General features: G+C 51.5%; 1 protein-coding gene across 9 annotated transcripts in view; it reads left to right on the top strand.

The window, feature by feature from the left end:
- Positions 1-15,081, top strand: part of FBXL7 (F-box and leucine rich repeat protein 7) — a 195,659-nt gene extending 180,578 nt beyond the window's left edge. For all 9 annotated transcript variants that reach the window (XM_077353325.1, XM_077353327.1, XM_077353326.1 and 6 more), the window contains one exon: positions 10,841-15,081. In XM_077353325.1, the coding sequence (XP_077209440.1) occupies positions 10,841-11,577 (737 nt within the window). In that variant the 3' untranslated portion in view covers positions 11,578-15,081. The remainder of the gene's footprint in view (positions 1-10,840) is intronic.
- Positions 15,082-17,568: the final 2,487 nt, after the last annotated feature.

Raw genomic sequence — 17,568 nt, 5'->3', positions numbered from 1 at the left:
TGTCGCAATTAATACAGTAAATGAACTGGAGACCTGTTGGCCGTCTTTGGCAGCGAGGTTTGATGGCTTCAGACAGCTCTCTTCTTCCGAAGTGGACAAGTTGCTGGGGTCGGTCAGGGCGACCACCTGCCCCCTTGATCCCTGTCCCTCTTGGCTTCTCAAGGGGAGCGGAGAGGGGATAGGAGGCCAACTCAGGGATATTATCAACCTTTCCCTGAGTTCCGGGGAATTTCGCGAGCGGCTGAAGGAGGCGATGGTTCGCCCTCTCCTGAAAAAACCAACGCTGGACCCGCAGGACCCTGCCAACTGCCGCCCGGTGTCGCACCTAGCGTTCCTGGGCAAGGTGGTGGAAAGGGCTGCGGCGGACCAGCTCCTAGCTTTCTTGGATGAAACTTCGGCACTCGATCCATATCAGTCTGGCTTCCGCCCTGGCCACGGGGTGGAGACGGTGTTGGTCGCCCTGCTGGATGACCTCCGTCGCCAGCTGGATAGAGGCGGGTCAGCCGTGCTGGTCCTTCTGGATCTGTCGGCTGCTTTCGACATCGTGGACCATGAGATATTGGTCCACCGCCTCTCCGGTATTGGGATATGGGGTACAGCCTTGCTCTGGATACGCTCCTTCCTCCAGAACTGGACCCAGAGGGTTGCGGTGGGGGATGAGCTCTCACGACCTTATGGACTCCCTTGTGGGGTCGCATAGGTCGCGGTTCTCTCCCCCACACTATTCAACATCTTTATGCGCCCTCTGGCCCAGCTGGTACGGAGTTTTGGGTTGGGCTGCCATTAGTACGCTGACTACACCCAGCTCTATCTCCTCATGGACAACCACCCGGACTCTCCCCTGGAACCATTCGCCAGATGTTTGGAAGCGGTGACAGAATGGTTTGAGCAGAGTCGCCTGAAACTCATCCCCTCCAAGACGGAGGTCCTGTGGCTGGGAAGTAGGGGGCGGGAACAGGAAGCGCGTTTACTCACCCTGGCAGGGGCGCATCTTACCTTCACGTCCCAGGCCAGAAACTTGGGTGTGACCATTGATGCCTCCCTGACTATGGAGGCGCAGGTCAGGAAAGTAGCCGGCCAGGCATTTTTCCATCTTCGCCAAGCTCGGCTACTAGCGCCCTACCTGTCCCCCGAACACCTGGCCACTGTGATCCATGCAACGGTCACCTCCAGATTAGATTTCTGTAACTCGCTCTACGCGGGCTTACCCTTGTCTCTGATCCAGAAACTCCACTTGGTACAAAATGCAGCTGCTAGGGTCCTCACTGGCACACTTTGGAGGGCCCACATCCAGCCTGTGCTGAGGCAGCTGCACTGGTTACCAATTGCTGTCCGGATCCGGTTCAAGGTTTTGGTTCTAACCTTTAAGGCTTTGCGCGGGCTGGGAACCACATACCTGAGGGACCGCCTACCACCCTATACCCCCTGCAGGGCTCTGCGCTCTGCGAGTGAGAATCTTCTGGTCGTTCCCGGCCCCAGGGAAGCACGCCTAGCCTCGACCAGGGCCAGGGCCTTTTCGGTCCTGGCCCCCACCTGGTGGAATGAGCTCCCAGGAGAGCTGCGGGCCCTGCGGGACCCTTTAACGTTCCGCAGGGCCTGCAAGACGGAGCTCTTCCGCCAGGTCTATGGTTGAGGCTGGGGCTGCTGGGGTACATGGACTGCTCTCCCCCGGGCTTCTTCCTGAACACCGTTGACCTCCTTCTCCTCCACCCCCCCTTTTTTAATGAAGGGGGGGTAGGAAAGGGATTTTATTATTGTGCCGCCATGCTGTGATATTTTTAAGTCTTTTAATGGGAGTTTTTAATGGGATTTTAAGACACTGTAACCCGCCACAAGCCATTTGGGAGTGGCGGGAAATAAATCGAAATAATAACAATAATCAAAATTCCATGCATATAATACCAGCCTTCAGCTCACAGGTTTGGGAGAGCTTTGTCCAGATACTACTCCCCATAATAATTTTATAATTATGCAGAACATCATGTCCCTGTCCTTCTCCTGGGGTAGACTTCCATGCCAGGTGTTCTTCCAGCTGAGAAGACATCCTTTCCCTTTTGAAGACTTCTGCAGCTCTGCCCAATGTTGTAGAACTTGATCAACACTAAGATGACAACAAACATGGTATGTATTTATTTGGTCCATTGACCCATATAAATGATACATCCGCAGAAAACTACAATTCATAATAAAAGTTAATAAATATGGTATCATAAAAAAGACAAGAATATTGCTACATGAAAATATTGAGATATTAAAACAATGTTAAAACAATGAATTCTGTTATTGGATAGGAAAAAAAGGGTTAGTGTCGGAGAGAAGTCCACCCCTCGAGTTCTGTCCAGCCGTTGTAGACAAATGGAGTCCAGGTTCACCTTCAACGGAACGGGGGTGTCAGGGAGTGTATTTCTTCCTGATCTAGGCGAAAAGCCCCACGTGGGTGCCAATCTGATAGCCCAGGGCCTGGTCTGGGCATTTTGGGTTTTGCCTAGTGTGCAGTACCCAAACAGAGTGACCACTAGACTGGAAAACCTTTTATGATTTTATTCAACTGCAGAAGAACAAAATCATACAGGTGGGTTGGTCCCAAAAGAGCCTGTGCATCAAACAATAGAGATACACAAGATTAAATAACTTTCCACTGGAGGTGAGTAAAGGTGATGCCCTTACGAGTCAAGCCAATAACCTAAAATCTCCACCCTTTTCACATCCCACCTGGACCACCCCCCAGACCACCCATTGCTGATTTGCAAAGCCCCCGGAAAGGCCCCCAAAGGCAATGTTCCGTTCTTCTCAGCCCTCCGCCCAACTCCAATGGTTAGTATCTTATTCTGGTAGAAATGTAAAGAAATCTTGCTACCATGTTAGAAATAAAAGGGTCTTTATCCCTTAACCAAAAATTAACTAGAGTGTCACTATTTGTCAAAGGCAGACAGACTCACAACTCGGCTTCTGTATTAATAGAAAGCGTTATTGGAAGTAGTTCTGAACACTCCTAACGTCTGAAGTCGAAACTAATCGATTCATGGTCAGCAAGCAGTTATCAATGCATTTCTCCTGCCCAAATGTCCCCACTTTCCCAGGGTGGAATCACCCCCCCCCCCTCCGCTCCCGGGTGCCATCCTGGGCTTCCTGCCAGACCGTCTCTGGCTCCGGGGTCCTTGGTGCAATTGGCACCCTTCTTTGTAGATAACAAAATGCAGAGCAACATTTGCAACAGCAGGAGAGAAAGCACACTGCAGTGTGAAATAGCTCAGGGTCATAAAAAGGGGTTACAAAGGTTCTACAAACACACAATCTACAAAAGATGGAGTCTCTCTGGTCAATCTCAAAATATGGCAGTGATCAGGGGACTGATCCTGACATTCCGCCCTTCCAAGGGGGTCTCCCCCTCCCTCCTCACCCACCATCGACAGGTCTAGGGCACTGGGGAAACTCATGGTGAAACTCCTTGATAAGCCTGGGAGCCCGTATATGTCCTGCCTCCACTCATTCCCTGTCCCCCATGGGAAATTCCTTCCAATCAACCAGGTACTGCAATTTTCCCTTATGCCACCGAGAGTCCAAAATCTTGTTCACTTCGTAGTGTGTGTCTTTATCAACAAATACGGGGATGGGAGCAGCGGAAGCAGGATGCCAGTCGTCAGGAGGCGGGGCTTTCTTCAGCAAGCTGGAATGAAAAACGGGATGAACATGTCTATAAGTTTTGGGGAGGGACAGTTCCACAGTCACAGCATTGATTAGTCTCTTGACAGTAAAAGGACCTACAAACTTGGGGCCCAACTTGCGGGAGGGTTGTTGGCTGCGCAGATTCTTGGTAGACAGATAAGCCAAATCCCCCACTGCCCAAGCAGTTGCTACTGCCCTTTTCTTGTCCGCCTGAGCCTTATACAAGCGTTTCGCCTCCTCCAAACAATCCACAATCTGCGGCCAGGCAGCAGCGATCCCACTGGCCCATTTCTTAACATCCGGGAACCGGAGGGTGAGAATTCCCAAGTAGGCACAGCTGTCAAATCCGTGCCATAGACAGCTTTAAAAGGAGAGACCCCCGTGGATGAATGCACTCCATTATTATACGCAAATTCAGCTAACGGGAGTAAGGCGGTGGTTGATGAAGCAACTGAGGTATTGTTCTAGAATTTGATTCCCCCATTCGGTTTGACCATTCGGTCTCCGGGTGGTAGCCCGAGGGGAGGGCTTGGTCAACCCCTAGCAAACTTTAAATGTGTTCAATAAACAGAGAGGCAAGCTTTGGGGCTGAAGGCGAGCCTGCACAGGGAACGAAGTGGGCTTGCTTTGAAAATGCATCCACCCCCCCCCCCAAATGACCGATTTCCCATATCTGAGCGGGAGGTCCGAAGGCGTGGGCAGTGGCTGTAGCAACCCCTTTTTCTTCCTCCCTGCTGTTTTGGACGTGAGGCACACTGGGCACCCTTGGACACACAGTTCCTCCTCACGGGCACAAACAGTCAATCTCCCCGGAAAAACAACCCCTCCTTCTCCAGGAGCTCTGGGCAGAGGAAGGCAAAATCCGGATCACTGGTGACGTCCTTCTGGACCCAACCCCCGGGAGAGGGTGCCCCCCCCCACGGTCTGACTCCGCGTCACCACGGCCAACCCCAATTGGGAGGGGGTAAAGACAGGGTCCACCAACCGTTCACGTTTGCAATCGTACTCGGAGAGGCGCCAAAAGTTCATTTGCCTGGCAGATGCTTGAGGTGAAGTTGACGCGTGAGAAAACATCTGCCCAGCACATTTGCTTGGCCGAGAGTGAACGGGGCTGTTTCAGGGCCTGCAGGTTCTTAGGATCAGTCCAGACAATGAAGGGTGGGGGGGTAGAACCCTCAAGCCAATGCTGCCATGTGGAAAGGGCGAGTTTTACAGCGGCGGCTTCCTTTTCCCGAATCGCCCAATTTCTTTCCGACCCCGAGAATTTCTTAGAAATATAGGCGAGGAGGTGCAACCGGCCATCCCCTTCCTCTTGGAGGATCATTGCCCCCGTGGCCACATCCGAGGAATCTACTTGCACCGTAAATGTTTTGCTCGGGTCCGCATGAGCCAGCACTGGATCCGTGGTGGACAAGGCTTTCAGGTTTTCAAAAGCGGTTTGACACATTTCTGACCACGCTAGTGTGGCGCTCAGTTTGGCAGCCTGTTTCCCCCCCCCCCTTTGGTTTTTAGTAAGTCCATAAGGGGCAGCGCTACTTGGGCGAAATTGGGGATAAATGAATGGTAAAAGTTTGCAAATCCTAGGAAGCTTTGTAGTTGCTTGCGCATGCGGGGCGGTTCCCAGACCAACAAGTCCTGTACCTTCCCTGGGTCCATTTCAGTGCCTGCTGGAGACACTCTGTAACCTAGGAAGTCTACGGAGTCTTTATGGAATTCACATTTGGACAGTTTTGCCCAGCCGGCGCAGTACTTCCTGCACTAACTGCACATGCTCAGAGGGCTCTTCTGAGTACAGAAGAATTCATCCAAATATGCCAGGGCCCCTTTATATAAAAGACATTGCATAACTTCATTAATTACATTCATGAACACGCTGGGAGAGCTGGCCAATCCAAACGGCATGACGGTATATTCAAATTGCCCGCAGGATGTGTTGAAAGCGGTTAGGTATTCGTGGCCCTCCTTAATTCGCACCCGGTAGGAGGCTTCCCTCAAATCCAGTTTGGTGAAAATCTGCGCTCTCCCCAAATGACTCAGTAAGTCCTTAATCAAAGGCAGTGGGTAGGCACTGGATGTGGAGACGGCGTTCAGGCCCCTGTAATCCGTGCACAATCTTAGGGTGCCGTCCTTCTTTTTTACAAAAATCACGGGTGCCACCATTTGGGAGGTGGCGGGGCGGATGAAACCTCTGGCCAGGTTTTTGTCTAAAAATGTGTGCAACTCCAGCATTTCCCGCGGGCTCATGGAATACAATTTGGCTCGCAGGAGGGGCTCCCCTGGTTTAAGCTCAATGGCACAGTCCATTTTACGATGGGGGGCAGCTGATCACACTCTTTCTCTGCGAACACATCCTGCATATCCCAAGAGTCCCTCGGCAACCACGGTGGGGTTGTGCTCACGCCGCCCTTCCAGTACAGGCTTCACCTGTTTGGCTCGGCGGTGCTCCCGGCATCCTGGGTCAGTAAACCGGATTACACGGGACCGCCAACGAACAATGGGGTCGTCCTTGTGTAGCCAATCCAGCCCCAAGACACTGGGAGTGACCACCGGTTGAATCTGCTCCCAATGCTCTGCAATGTCCAGAGGGAGGGTGCGGGTCACCACTTCCCCCCCCCCGGGGACGCACTTCCCATCCATTTGGGCAAATTGGAGCAGTTTACGCAGCGGCTCCTCTCCCACCCCCCAGAGTTTGCGCTAGGGGTGGATTTGCACCCCCACCTTCTTCCCTGCCTTGGGAACAGTCAAGGTCACTGGGAGGAGGAGGAGGGGGAGAGGACTCACTGAACGCTTGCCCCTGCCTCAGACCTGCTGGTGGGGCCGCCTCAGAGCAGGTCGTCCTCATTTCCCGACAGCTCCCCGGAGGCGCCTCTTTCATCCGCTCTGCTGTCGCTGGTGGAGGTGGGTGCGTAGACGATGCTTTCCAGAAAAGGAGTCAGGAGCACTTTCGCCACCTTTTTTCCTGTAGTCGCCCCCTTGGTTGGGGCTCCAGCTGGCTTGCCAGTCGCAAGCTTGCTTGGAGACTTCTCTCTCGCAGGCGCTGCTGACTTCTTGGAGGGGCACTGAGCCAGGAAGTGCCCGTCCCTCGCAGCCCAGGCAGAGCCTTCTCCCGGCGTCGGGTGCGCTCTGCTGCATCCGGAGCCGAGGCCTTGGCGGTGGGGCTTTAGTTAGGAGTGGATGACTTGATTCCCACCTTGGGCTTTTCTCCTCCGAGTTGGGCTGCCAAGCGCATCCGCTTCTCCACGTCCCCGGCCAGTCGTCCCCAGCCCATCATGGTTTCGGGGTTGTCCGTACCATTTCGGCACACCCAGACACGCTGCGCCCCCACCCCGTGCAGGATGGACGCAGGCAGCTTCCGGAACTCCCGCGTGTACTGGCCCACCGCCATCGAGCCCTGCTTCAGATTCCTCAGATTCCTCTTCGGCCGTCTCTGCTCCGAAAGGGTCTTCAAACCTCTCCCTCTTGCAGCGGATGAAGCGGTCATAATCCCGGACGTCTGCTAGGGCGTACCGGTAGAGGCTCCCAAACCACCTGGCCGCTTCGCCACCCATGCAGTCGCCCACGAAGCGGATTCGGTCAGCATCGTCTGGTAACGTGTGGCCAACTTCCATCATGTAGGCCTGGAGATGGATCAGGAATCCATGGAAAGCTTCAGGGTCGCCGTTAAAGCGAGTACGAAAACGGCGGTAGCGGTGTCCTTCAGCGCCCACCACTGGCAGTGGCACCGGCGGCCCAGTCCTGGCATCTCCCGGCGGCGGGGCGGGTGGCCCAGCCCGAGCATCCCCTCTCGGCGGGACAGGAGCCGCTCCATCGCCCGGCTGCTGGTCTCCACACGGCTGTCCTGCGCCCGGGCGGGGTGCCTCCACGGCGGTGGCTTGTACACCTGCCTCTCTAGCTTCCACCCTGGGAACCAGAAGGGCGATGGCCGCGCTGCCCTCTGGAACCAGGGTTGGACGCCTCAGCTCGGCCAAAAAGAAAGGGGTGCCCCGTTGCAAATCCTCACCCAGTTTGTCCACCACCGTGGCCAGCCACTCTCACATGCAATCCATTCGGTCGTGAAGGTCCATGTTCTCCAGGACGACCGCTGTCTCCTGGTCGGGGATTCCCCGCCTCAGCGCTGGTCCCCACTCGACCCGGCCGGGTCGTCATATCTAGATAGGCACCTCCGCTCCATGATGTGACGCTCCAGAAAATAATGTGCCCCTGGGCTCTCCAGAACTCTAGCCATCCCCGACCGGATGACGGTCTGAGTCGCTGTCCAGTCTCGCACCCCGGTAGGGGTGCCGGCCATCGCTCCTCTGATGACCAGCTCAGTGCCCTTGTCTTGGGTATCCGAGCCTTCCGAGCCATCCTCCTCCTGGTAAGGATTCTGCCATCGGCACGGACTGAGATCGTTGTGAGTTTCGACTTACTGTCAAAGGCAGACAGACTCACAACTCGGCTTCTGTATTAATAGAAAGCGTTATTGGAAGTACTTCTGATCACTCTAATGTCTGAAGTCGAAACTAATCGATTCATGGTCAGCAAGCAGTTATCTGCTTGCAGTTATCAGTTATCAGTTATCCTGCCCAAATGTCCCCACTTTCCCAGGGTGGAATCCCCCCCCCCTCCGCTCCCGGGTGCCATCCTGGGCTTCCTGCCAGACCGTCTCTGGCTCTGGGGTCCTTGGTGCAATTGGCACCCTTCTTTGTAGATAACAAAATGCAGAGCAACATTTGCAACAGCAGGAGAGAAAGCACACTGCAGTGTGAAATAGCTCAGGGTCATAAAAAGGGGTTACAAAGGTTCTACAAACACACAATCTACAAAAGATGGAGTCTCTCTGGTCAATCTCAAAATATGGCAGAGATCTGGGGACTGATCCTGACACTATTATGGGAGGACAAAGATGAATGTCTAGTATAATGGGATAGTAAGGGTAGGATTAAATATTTTTGAAAGCCGTCATAAAAGGGACAATATAATAGTACTAGCTTCAAACTTATCCTAGTTTGAAAGGCCTCCCCCCCTCCCCCGCCGCTTCCTGGCAGGCCGCAAAGTGCACCTGGTACCTCTGCGAGGCGCCAGGTGTGCTCTGCGGCCTGAGGGGAAGGCCCCCCAGCCCCCTCCCCCCGGTCATGCGCAACTTACCTGGGCGCATGGCCTTCTGATTGGAGGCCCACCATGATGTGCCGGTGGGACAGGCGGCTCCTGGAGGCGGGCGCTCCAGGGGCTGGCCCAATCTGGACGTGCCCACATCCGGATTGGCCTGCTGACCCGGACACCACCCAGACAGGGATGGTGTCTGGGCCCAGACAGGGCCACCTACATGACCTTTTTTCTTTTATATATAAGGCTTATGGTTAAGATATGTGAGATTGTCTCAGGCCGGGCACTATCACAAGGGCATAAACCTAGCTCCAGCAGACGATTGAGAAACCCGTCCTCGAGTCAAGCTGAGGGGAATGAGTCCAAATGTGCTCTTGAGAAGGCCCATTGATCTATTACTATGGAGATGTGTGTGAGGTCTGGAGCTGGAGTATTTCCTGACCATCCTCTCAGAGTGCTGTTCCTTCTAGGGAGAACTGGATTCCTCCGGAGGATCTCTCTCCAAAAGACATTGCCGCACGACAGCTGTGGCTGTTTTAAGGCTAAGTTCTATTAGGCCAGTGGCTCTCAACCTGGGTGTCGGGACCCCTTTGGGGGTCGAACGACCCTTTCACAGGGGTTGCAGCAGGGAGAGCAGCTTGGCTGGGGGGGGGGGGCCGCCCCTGTAGCCACTCCTCCTGCAGGGACCTGCACTCGGCCGCCAGCCACTCCAGCAGCGCCACTGGAAAAAAACAAACGTTTTATATACAATCATGAACAATGGATCTTCGAGTCCTTCGTTTCGGTTTAATATCTGTGAAAGAACCCTTGCATCATTTTAGGGCTGGGGGCCACCACAACTGGGGGAACTGGATTAAAGGTTGAGAACCACTGTTTTAGATGGATTGGCTCAAGGTCCAAAGTTTGGAGTTTTTCTATTCCACGGGAATTGCGAGGAAACTGCTAAAAATTTCAGGATTAGTCTCTTCAGATGGAGGTGAATTTTTAACCAGTAATTGATGGTTGTCTGCCAAGCATGGGTTTCTACCTTCAGAAGGCCAGATTCTTGGTGTAATACAACGTTTGGTGTGCAGTTAAGTGTTTTATAAAGATCTCCCAAAAAGATCTCTCAAAAATTTTGATTGCACTCTTTCAAGCAGCACATAGTAGGGTTGGGTGCTTTGGCACCCGAAGTGGCCATTTGCTCCCACCGCAGCTGCCGCCTGCGCCTCCCCCCCCCCCCCCGCAGCACGGCAATGTCTGTGGCGGGAGCAAACGGCCTCTGGGCGCCCTAGCGCATAGCTCCAGTAAGGGCCCAGTTGGGCACCATACAGGATTTGTGCTAATACGTTTGCAGAATACAGTTTCAGAGCTGCAGGGATAAACCTACCATCCTTAGTCTAAAAGAATCATGATCAGACACCGGCCAGAACATTGCATGGCTGAGGGAGGCGGTGCAGCCTTAGGGATCGTGGTGAGAGCTGAGCCATGGGATCGCCAAGAGTCAGACTCGACAGAGCAGCTGACAACAACACCAGTAAGGTGACTTGCAGCCTGCACTGCATAAATGAATTCCCCAGGGCCTTCAGAGAGGTCCAGAAATCTTGGCTCATCTGTGAACAAATGACAGCAGTCACAGAAAGCAACGTGCAATCCTTCTCGGGGTCCGTGTTTGTCTGAATCGAGACCTTCTCCCTCCCGGTTCTGGCGATCTCATTTGTGTCCAGCCAAGGCCAGTTTTAGTATTCTCAGGAGGGGCCCAGGAAGTTCATTTGAACATTGGAATGAAGCTGCTGCCATCTGGCCGTAAGTCATGGCATTGCATCCACAGACACATTGATTTCCCTTCATATTTGTGCTGAAGTCAAAACAGAGATATATTGGTAAAATGTGGGTTGTGTCTTACAGTTTTGAAAACCCAAATGAGGGCAAATGCTGATTTAAAAATTGTTGGGCTACCAGAAGGTAGACAATAATGCCATAGGCCTGCAAGCCGCATGGAATTCCTGGCATAGTTTTGCTACATGAACCCATGTAGCACATCAGAAGGAGGCATAGACCTAGTCACAGAACTGCAAACGGTTAACTTTGTTGGTTTCCCCAAATTTAGGTTGCTCCAAAGTGACGTGCATCAGTTTGACCCGAGAAGCCTCCATCAAGCTGTCCCCTCTGCACGGAAAACAGATTTCCATCCGCTACCTGGATATGACTGACTGTTTTGTCCTTGAGGATGAAGGACTGCACACCATTGCGGCCCACTGCACTCAGCTGACTCACCTCTACCTGCGCCGCTGCATCCGTATCACCGACGAAGGCCTCCGCTACCTGATGATCTACTGCACGTCTGTTCGAGAGCTGAGTGTGAGTGACTGCCGCTTTGTCAGCGATTTCGGCATGCGGGAGGTCGCAAAGCTGGAGTCGCGCCTGCGGTACCTCAGCATTGCCCACTGTGGCCGCATCACTGACGTCGGCATCCGATACATCACCAAGTACTGCAGCAAGTTGCGCTACCTCAACGCGCGGGGCTGTGAGGGCATCACAGACCACGGAGTGGAATATCTTGCCAAAAATTGCACAAAACTCAAGTCCCTCGACCTCGGAAAGTGCCCTCTGGTGTCCGATGCTGGCTTGGAGTTCCTGGCTCTGAACTGCTTCAACCTGAAGCGACTGAGCTTCAAGTCCTGTGAAAGCATCACCGGGCAGGGCCTTCAGATGGTAGCAGCCAACTGCTTTGACCTGCAGATGCTGAACGTTCAGGACTGTGAAATCTCCGTGGAAGCGCTGTGGTTCGTTAAACGCCATTGCAAGCATTGCATTATTGAACACACCAACCCAGCCTTTTTCTGAAGCAACACCTCACACTTCCTGATGAAAGCAAAGCAGTACAAAAAATGTGTATGTCTGTGTGCCTACAACCCCCCTGCTGCCGTAGGTTCCCTGTGCCAGAGGTGGAAGATGCTGAGCGTCTTTGTGTGGTCCCCAAAACATCCTTCATGGTATTGTTCAGGGCTGCAAAGGCCCTCGCCAGCCCTGGTCATTTTGGAAACATGACTCCCTAGCCACTGTGGCTATCGAAGCTGTGATGGGGATAGCTGTGCAGAACTTAGGGCACACGAGGCAAGTAGCAAATGTCCAGATTTATTACTGGTTTCTGGTGTCATGTGCTGCGATCCACCTACCTCTTGTTTGTGAAGGAGTTCCATTGAAGCCCCTGGAAGAAGTAATCCTAATTCAGTCTCCTTGCTTCCAATGGAACTTAAGCACAATGAGCATTAGGTGATTTGGGGCTCTGTTGCCTGAACCCCTGTGGTCCTTTGAAGTTTGTTGGAAAGTTGATTCATATTTCCAAAGACCCCCAGTGAGCTGCAGGTGGAGGAGTGGAGAATCCAACCCAGCTCACCAGATGTGAAGCCACCGCTCTTAGCCACGACACCAGGCTGGAAGTGAGTGCGCACGCAAAGCTTCCCCCCTAGAATGAAACCTTGTTGGTCTCACCTTTTGTTCTATTGTCTCCGACCACCTGAACCTTCAAAACCCAAATGTCTGGGACTCCTTTTTTTCCACTGAAACTAGACTTTGATTGCAACCCAAAGGTCACTTTTCTGAGGGGGTTGGATACTCACTCCCCAGGAGATTGCTCCCAGCCTTTAGGAAACGGGTGAGCAGTGGGCGTGGAAAATGCCATTGCTGAAGTCCCCCCAGAGGGTTTTCAGGGTGGAGGTGATTTACCATGGCCTGCCTCTGCCCTGCCCTGAGGGGCTCCGAGCTGACCCTGGATAGCTTCTCGACTCAGACAAGATCAGTGTGGCCTGGGAGCTCCCGACATGATCGCCCACTTCCAGGCAGCGCCTGAAGATCTCCCCAGTCAGTCCCCTCTGAGAAAAGGTCCCTACAGCATTGCACCCCACTGAGCTCCCTGTCCTCACGAAACCCAGTTCCAGCCCCCCAGTCTCCCAACCCAGGGCGAGCAGCCCTAGAGCCAGGTCAGGGCAAAGCTGTGAGGATCTCAACCAGTCTGCTGCAGCGACCCACCAAAAAGGGCAGGAGGGGATCTTGGAGAGTTTTTATTTAGAGTTGGATTTGCCTCCCTGTCCTGGCAAGCACTTCCCATTTGGCTCCAAGCAGAAAAAAATCTAGACAGACCTTGAAAAGAGGCCGTGGGGAGAAAACAAGGGTTTTCCCTCAGTCTAACAAGGCTGTGTGAATTCTGAAGTTTCTTTGGAGGTTTAAGAGAATTTCTTGATGACTCCTGAGCAATAAGGAAATGTTCTGAAATACCCTAAGGGCTTTACAACAAGGGTCCTTAAACCCTTTGGTCCCCTTTTCTTCTCCCTCCCCCACTGCTCTCTCTGCAGAGCTGGCCTCTCTGACCCCCACCCCGAATCTATAGTTTGTTCCTGAATAGCCCCATAAAGGGAGAGGAAAACAGAGTCAGCTCAGCTCACAGCCATGGTTTCCAAGTTGAGATCTCTGTTCTCCCTGAGTTGGGAAAGCCTCCTCCAGCCCCTGCAGCAGTAATGACTGCATTTCACCTGCTAGATAAGGGGTGTCATGTAAGCCTGCCCATTTCTCTACTGCGTTGGGGGTTAATGAAGCACAGTAGATGCCTCCTAATCTGGCAAGCCGGGTTTGATTCCTCCGCTCCCCCACATGCAGCCAGCTGGATGACCTTGGGCTCCCCACAGCACTGATAAAGCTGTTCTGGCCAAGCAGTGATATCAGCGCTCTCTCAGCCTCACCCACCCCACTGGGTGTCTGTTGTAGGGAGAGGAAAGGGAAGGAGAATCTAAGCCGCTTTGAGACTCCTTCGGGTAGAGAAAAGTGGCCTCTAAGAACCAACTCTTCTTCTTCTTCAGTAATCTCAGGGCTCTCTCAGCCTCCCCTCCCTCACAGGGTGTCTGCTGTGGGGAGAGGGAAGAGAAGGCGACTGTAAGCCACTTTGAGACTCCTTCAGGCAGAGAAAAGCAGCATATGAGAACCAACTCTTCTTCTAAATGAGGGTATGTCAACAACATTACAGTTGTTAGAAACTTTAAACAGGAATCCTCTTTTCCTGTTGTTAACTTGATCTATGGCAACACCAAAGAATCAGAAATTTAGACAAATGGAAGCATCATTTTACTTCAGTAGGAATGCCAGCTGTATCTAAAGTGCCCGTATCTTCAGGCAAGCTCTCCAGCATTGAATTGACAATGGGCTTATGATTGAAGGCTCAGGTATCTTGTAGGACAATTTGGGAAGGGAAGCCTCCTGTCTCGATTTCATACCTTTAGCAGTTGTAGCATCTCCAAGTGTCAATGTTACATAGTATGTATCCTACCTTAGGAACTTCCTCCAACTCACTCCAGCTTGACCTTGCCTGACCTTGGAAACTAAACAGGGTTTGCCCTGGCTGGAATTTGGAAGGGAGACTTCTAGGAATCCGAGGGTCGTGGCACAGCTACAGACAATTGGAAACCACCCCTGAACCTCTCTTGCCTGTGACTGGGGGGCGCTTCTCAGCACCATGAGCTTAAAGGGGAGACTCCCCCCAACTTAAGGTGAGCCTTCCGTTGAACAAAGAGCCACTGGAGTTGGGGGGCGGCTTCATAGCCTGAAGGAAGGCTTCAGAGTTTGCTCAGCAAATGGGCAGGATGCAGGCTACTGGGAGTGCAAATACAGAGGAAAAACCCACATGATGAAAATACACAATCATCAGTTGTCAGATGGAACACAACTAGCCCACAATTAAACACTTCCACATCCCACATGTTGCAACATAATCATTAAATCTCCTCCACTGATGCGCATAGCCCTTAAAATGTCTTTCCCCACAAAGAATTCGTACAGGTAAATCTGACAAGCTGTTGCACTTCTAACTACTGTGCACACCTGCCTTCCTAACTGTAGAATTGTGTCACCTGCTCACATTCTTTTGATGTTTCTCTTTTGTGGATGAGCAAGGTCAATAGTTTGCCTTCGCCATCTACAATCAAGATCTTGCTATCCAAGAGGGGCAAAGATAGAGGGGGCGTTCTGGGAAACCATGTTCTGTTGTCCCTTCTAGCGTCCATTTCAATCCCTTTTCTCTTTCCATAAAGAGGGCGCCATGTTACTCTGCCAACTACTCTGTGCCAGCTCTGCTCATTGTAAGGGAGATTTATGCTTAAACTCTGTCCCAAGGGGAAGGTGCTTGGGCCTTTCGGAATTGCTTTTGGTTGAATGAAATGTGTGGGTTGCTTGGGTTTTTAAGTAAATTGGTATTTTGCTGGCTGTGCGACATGGATAAAATTACTTGGTGTGTACTGTGTGACTCACTATAAGGCCTTAATTTACAACTACCATGAAATAAAGCAATATATTGGTATTACAGCATGGTTTAGTCAATGCGACATGAGGGGCGGAGAAAGACACACACACCCATCGGAGGTTGATAGCACTCTTTTAAGTTCTTCTGATAGCTGATGTGACCTTGTGTGTAAGAACAGAGTGATGGGGGAGTTAAACTTACAGTGAATTCCCAGTATTTATTTAGAGGGACCATTGGGTTCTTGGCCAAGCCTTATTGACCTGAAACCTTTTGCATAACTCTGAGAACATTCCTATCAGTCAGTCCCTGACTTACGGCCCCTCTTGCTTTCTCATCATCTATTTCCCCGGTGTTTTGTCCTGCCTGCTACTCATCTCCCATGGGGGGGGTCTCTAACAGCATGCCGCAGTCCATCTGTAGTAGGTGGGCCTCATGCTCTCTTTCCATATTAGGTGGTTGCCTATCCAGTAGGTAGTTGTTGGCTAAATTATTAGAGCCAATTTGGTGTAGTGGTTAGGAGTGCGGACTTCTAATCTGGCATGCCAGGTTCGATTCTGCACTCCCCACATGCAGCCAGCTGGGTGACCTTGGGCTCGCCACGGCACTGATAAAACTGTTCTGACTGAGCAGGAATATCAGGGCTCTCTCAGCCTCACCCACCCCACAGGGTGTCTGTTGTGGGGAGAGGAAAGGGAAGGCGACTGTAAGCCGCTTTGAGCCTCCTTCGGGTAGGGAAAAGCGGCATATAAGAACCAACTCTTCTTCTTCTTCATAGGGCTTGGTCCCTTGGCCCCAGATCATCTTCGTCGCTCGCCTCTGTACCCTTTCAATTTTATCTACGTCCTTCTTGAAGTAAGGCCTCCAGAACTGCACACAGTACTCCAGGTGTGGTCTGACCAGTGCCGTATACAATGGGACTAAGACATCTTGTGATTTTGATGTGATGCCTCTGTTGATACAGCCCAAAAAGGCATTTGCCTTATTTACTGCTGCATCACACTGCCTGCTCATGTTTAGTTTACAATCCACAAGTACCCCAAGGTCTCGTTCACACACAGTGTGAGGGGGTGGAGGGACTACTCATCAAGTTTGCAGATGACACCAAATTGGGAGGACTGGCAAATACTCCGGAAGACAGAGACAGAGTTCAACGAGATCTGAACACAATGGAAAAATGGGCAAATGAGAACAAGATGCAATTTAATAAAGATAAGTGTAAAGTTCTGCATTTGGGCTAGAAAAATGAAAAGCATGCCTACTGGATGGGGGATACACTTCTAGGTAGCACTGTGTGTGAACGAGACCTTGGGGTACTTGTGGATTGTAAACTAAACATGAGCAGGCAGTGTGATACAGCGGTAAAAAAGGCAAATGCCATTTTGGGCTGTATCAACAGGGGCATCACATCAAAATCACAAGAAGGCTAAACCCACGACAGGCATGCCAGTCTGAATTTTGACTGGGTGTTGTGTAAAGTGCCCACTTATATGCTTCAGAGCTCAGGTGCAACAGGTATGTTGCACAATGCACACATCGTCAAGTTTTTGCCCTGAAGTTCTTAAACCATTTCCATGCCTTTGAAATCAATCTGTTCAAGTGAGCCGACTTCTGCACGGGAACAGGAGAGATTTTCAGTCTCTCTGTCCTGTTCATAAAATGGGCCAAAGAAGTTTCTAAATGGACTTCCTTATCTCATTGTCCAGCTTTTTAGCTGTTTAATTTGCCTCATTCTACATAACAAAATCACCCCCAGATTAGAGCTGATCATGACTTTGCTACAGAGACGGACGGGCTTTCGCTTGGTTCTGGATCATTAAAACATCTTGAATGAGTCATACAGCGGAGAATTGGCCTAAAAATAAGAAAGACACTGTTCGGTGTGATGGTATTTAATTACCATTAAAGAGAGAAACTCATGCTAGCCTAGCGCCTTGAACACAATTTTGGGAATGGATCTCCCTCCTTCCAGTGACATGTCTGAAGGCTGATTCCCCCTCCTCCACACCTGAAGTTCATATTTAAAGGCTCTTTTTCCCTTTTCTGCTCACTGATCTGCCAGAAACAAAGACACTTTGGGCCTACTATGCCTGCAATATTAATTTTATTTTAGAGTATGTTATCCTGCCACCCCAAGTAGAGTTATACCGTCCTCCGGCCATTGACCAGCAGGGACAGCCCTGCAGACCATGCAGAGGGAACCGGAGGTCCTGAGACATCCTCCTTCCAGCCAGAGGGCTCATGTGGCACCTCTCAGCTCAGGGGGAAAGTTTGTCATAACTCGATACCATTTGAAGGCCAACAGCTGCCCAAGCCCTCCTCCTCCCACCCAATAATGTGTGTTTTATTTCCAGCCCAAAGTGTAGGCTATACCAAAACCTCTAGGGAAGTTGAAAAAATAGTTGGGCACAGTAGATGCCACCCATCTGAGGAATCTCATTGGTCATGTCTGGAAAATAATAGATGGCATCAAACTTTGAATATACACTTGAATATATCAAAAATAGCTGTAATTTAAAATATTTGTTTCCACATTATGAAAGCTATGGTTG

Source organism: Paroedura picta, chromosome 9 (assembly GCF_049243985.1).
Source record: "Paroedura picta isolate Pp20150507F chromosome 9, Ppicta_v3.0, whole genome shotgun sequence".
NCBI classification, from domain to species: Eukaryota; Metazoa; Chordata; class Lepidosauria; order Squamata; family Gekkonidae; genus Paroedura; species Paroedura picta.
This window is presented reverse-complemented; position numbering and strand designations above follow the sequence as displayed.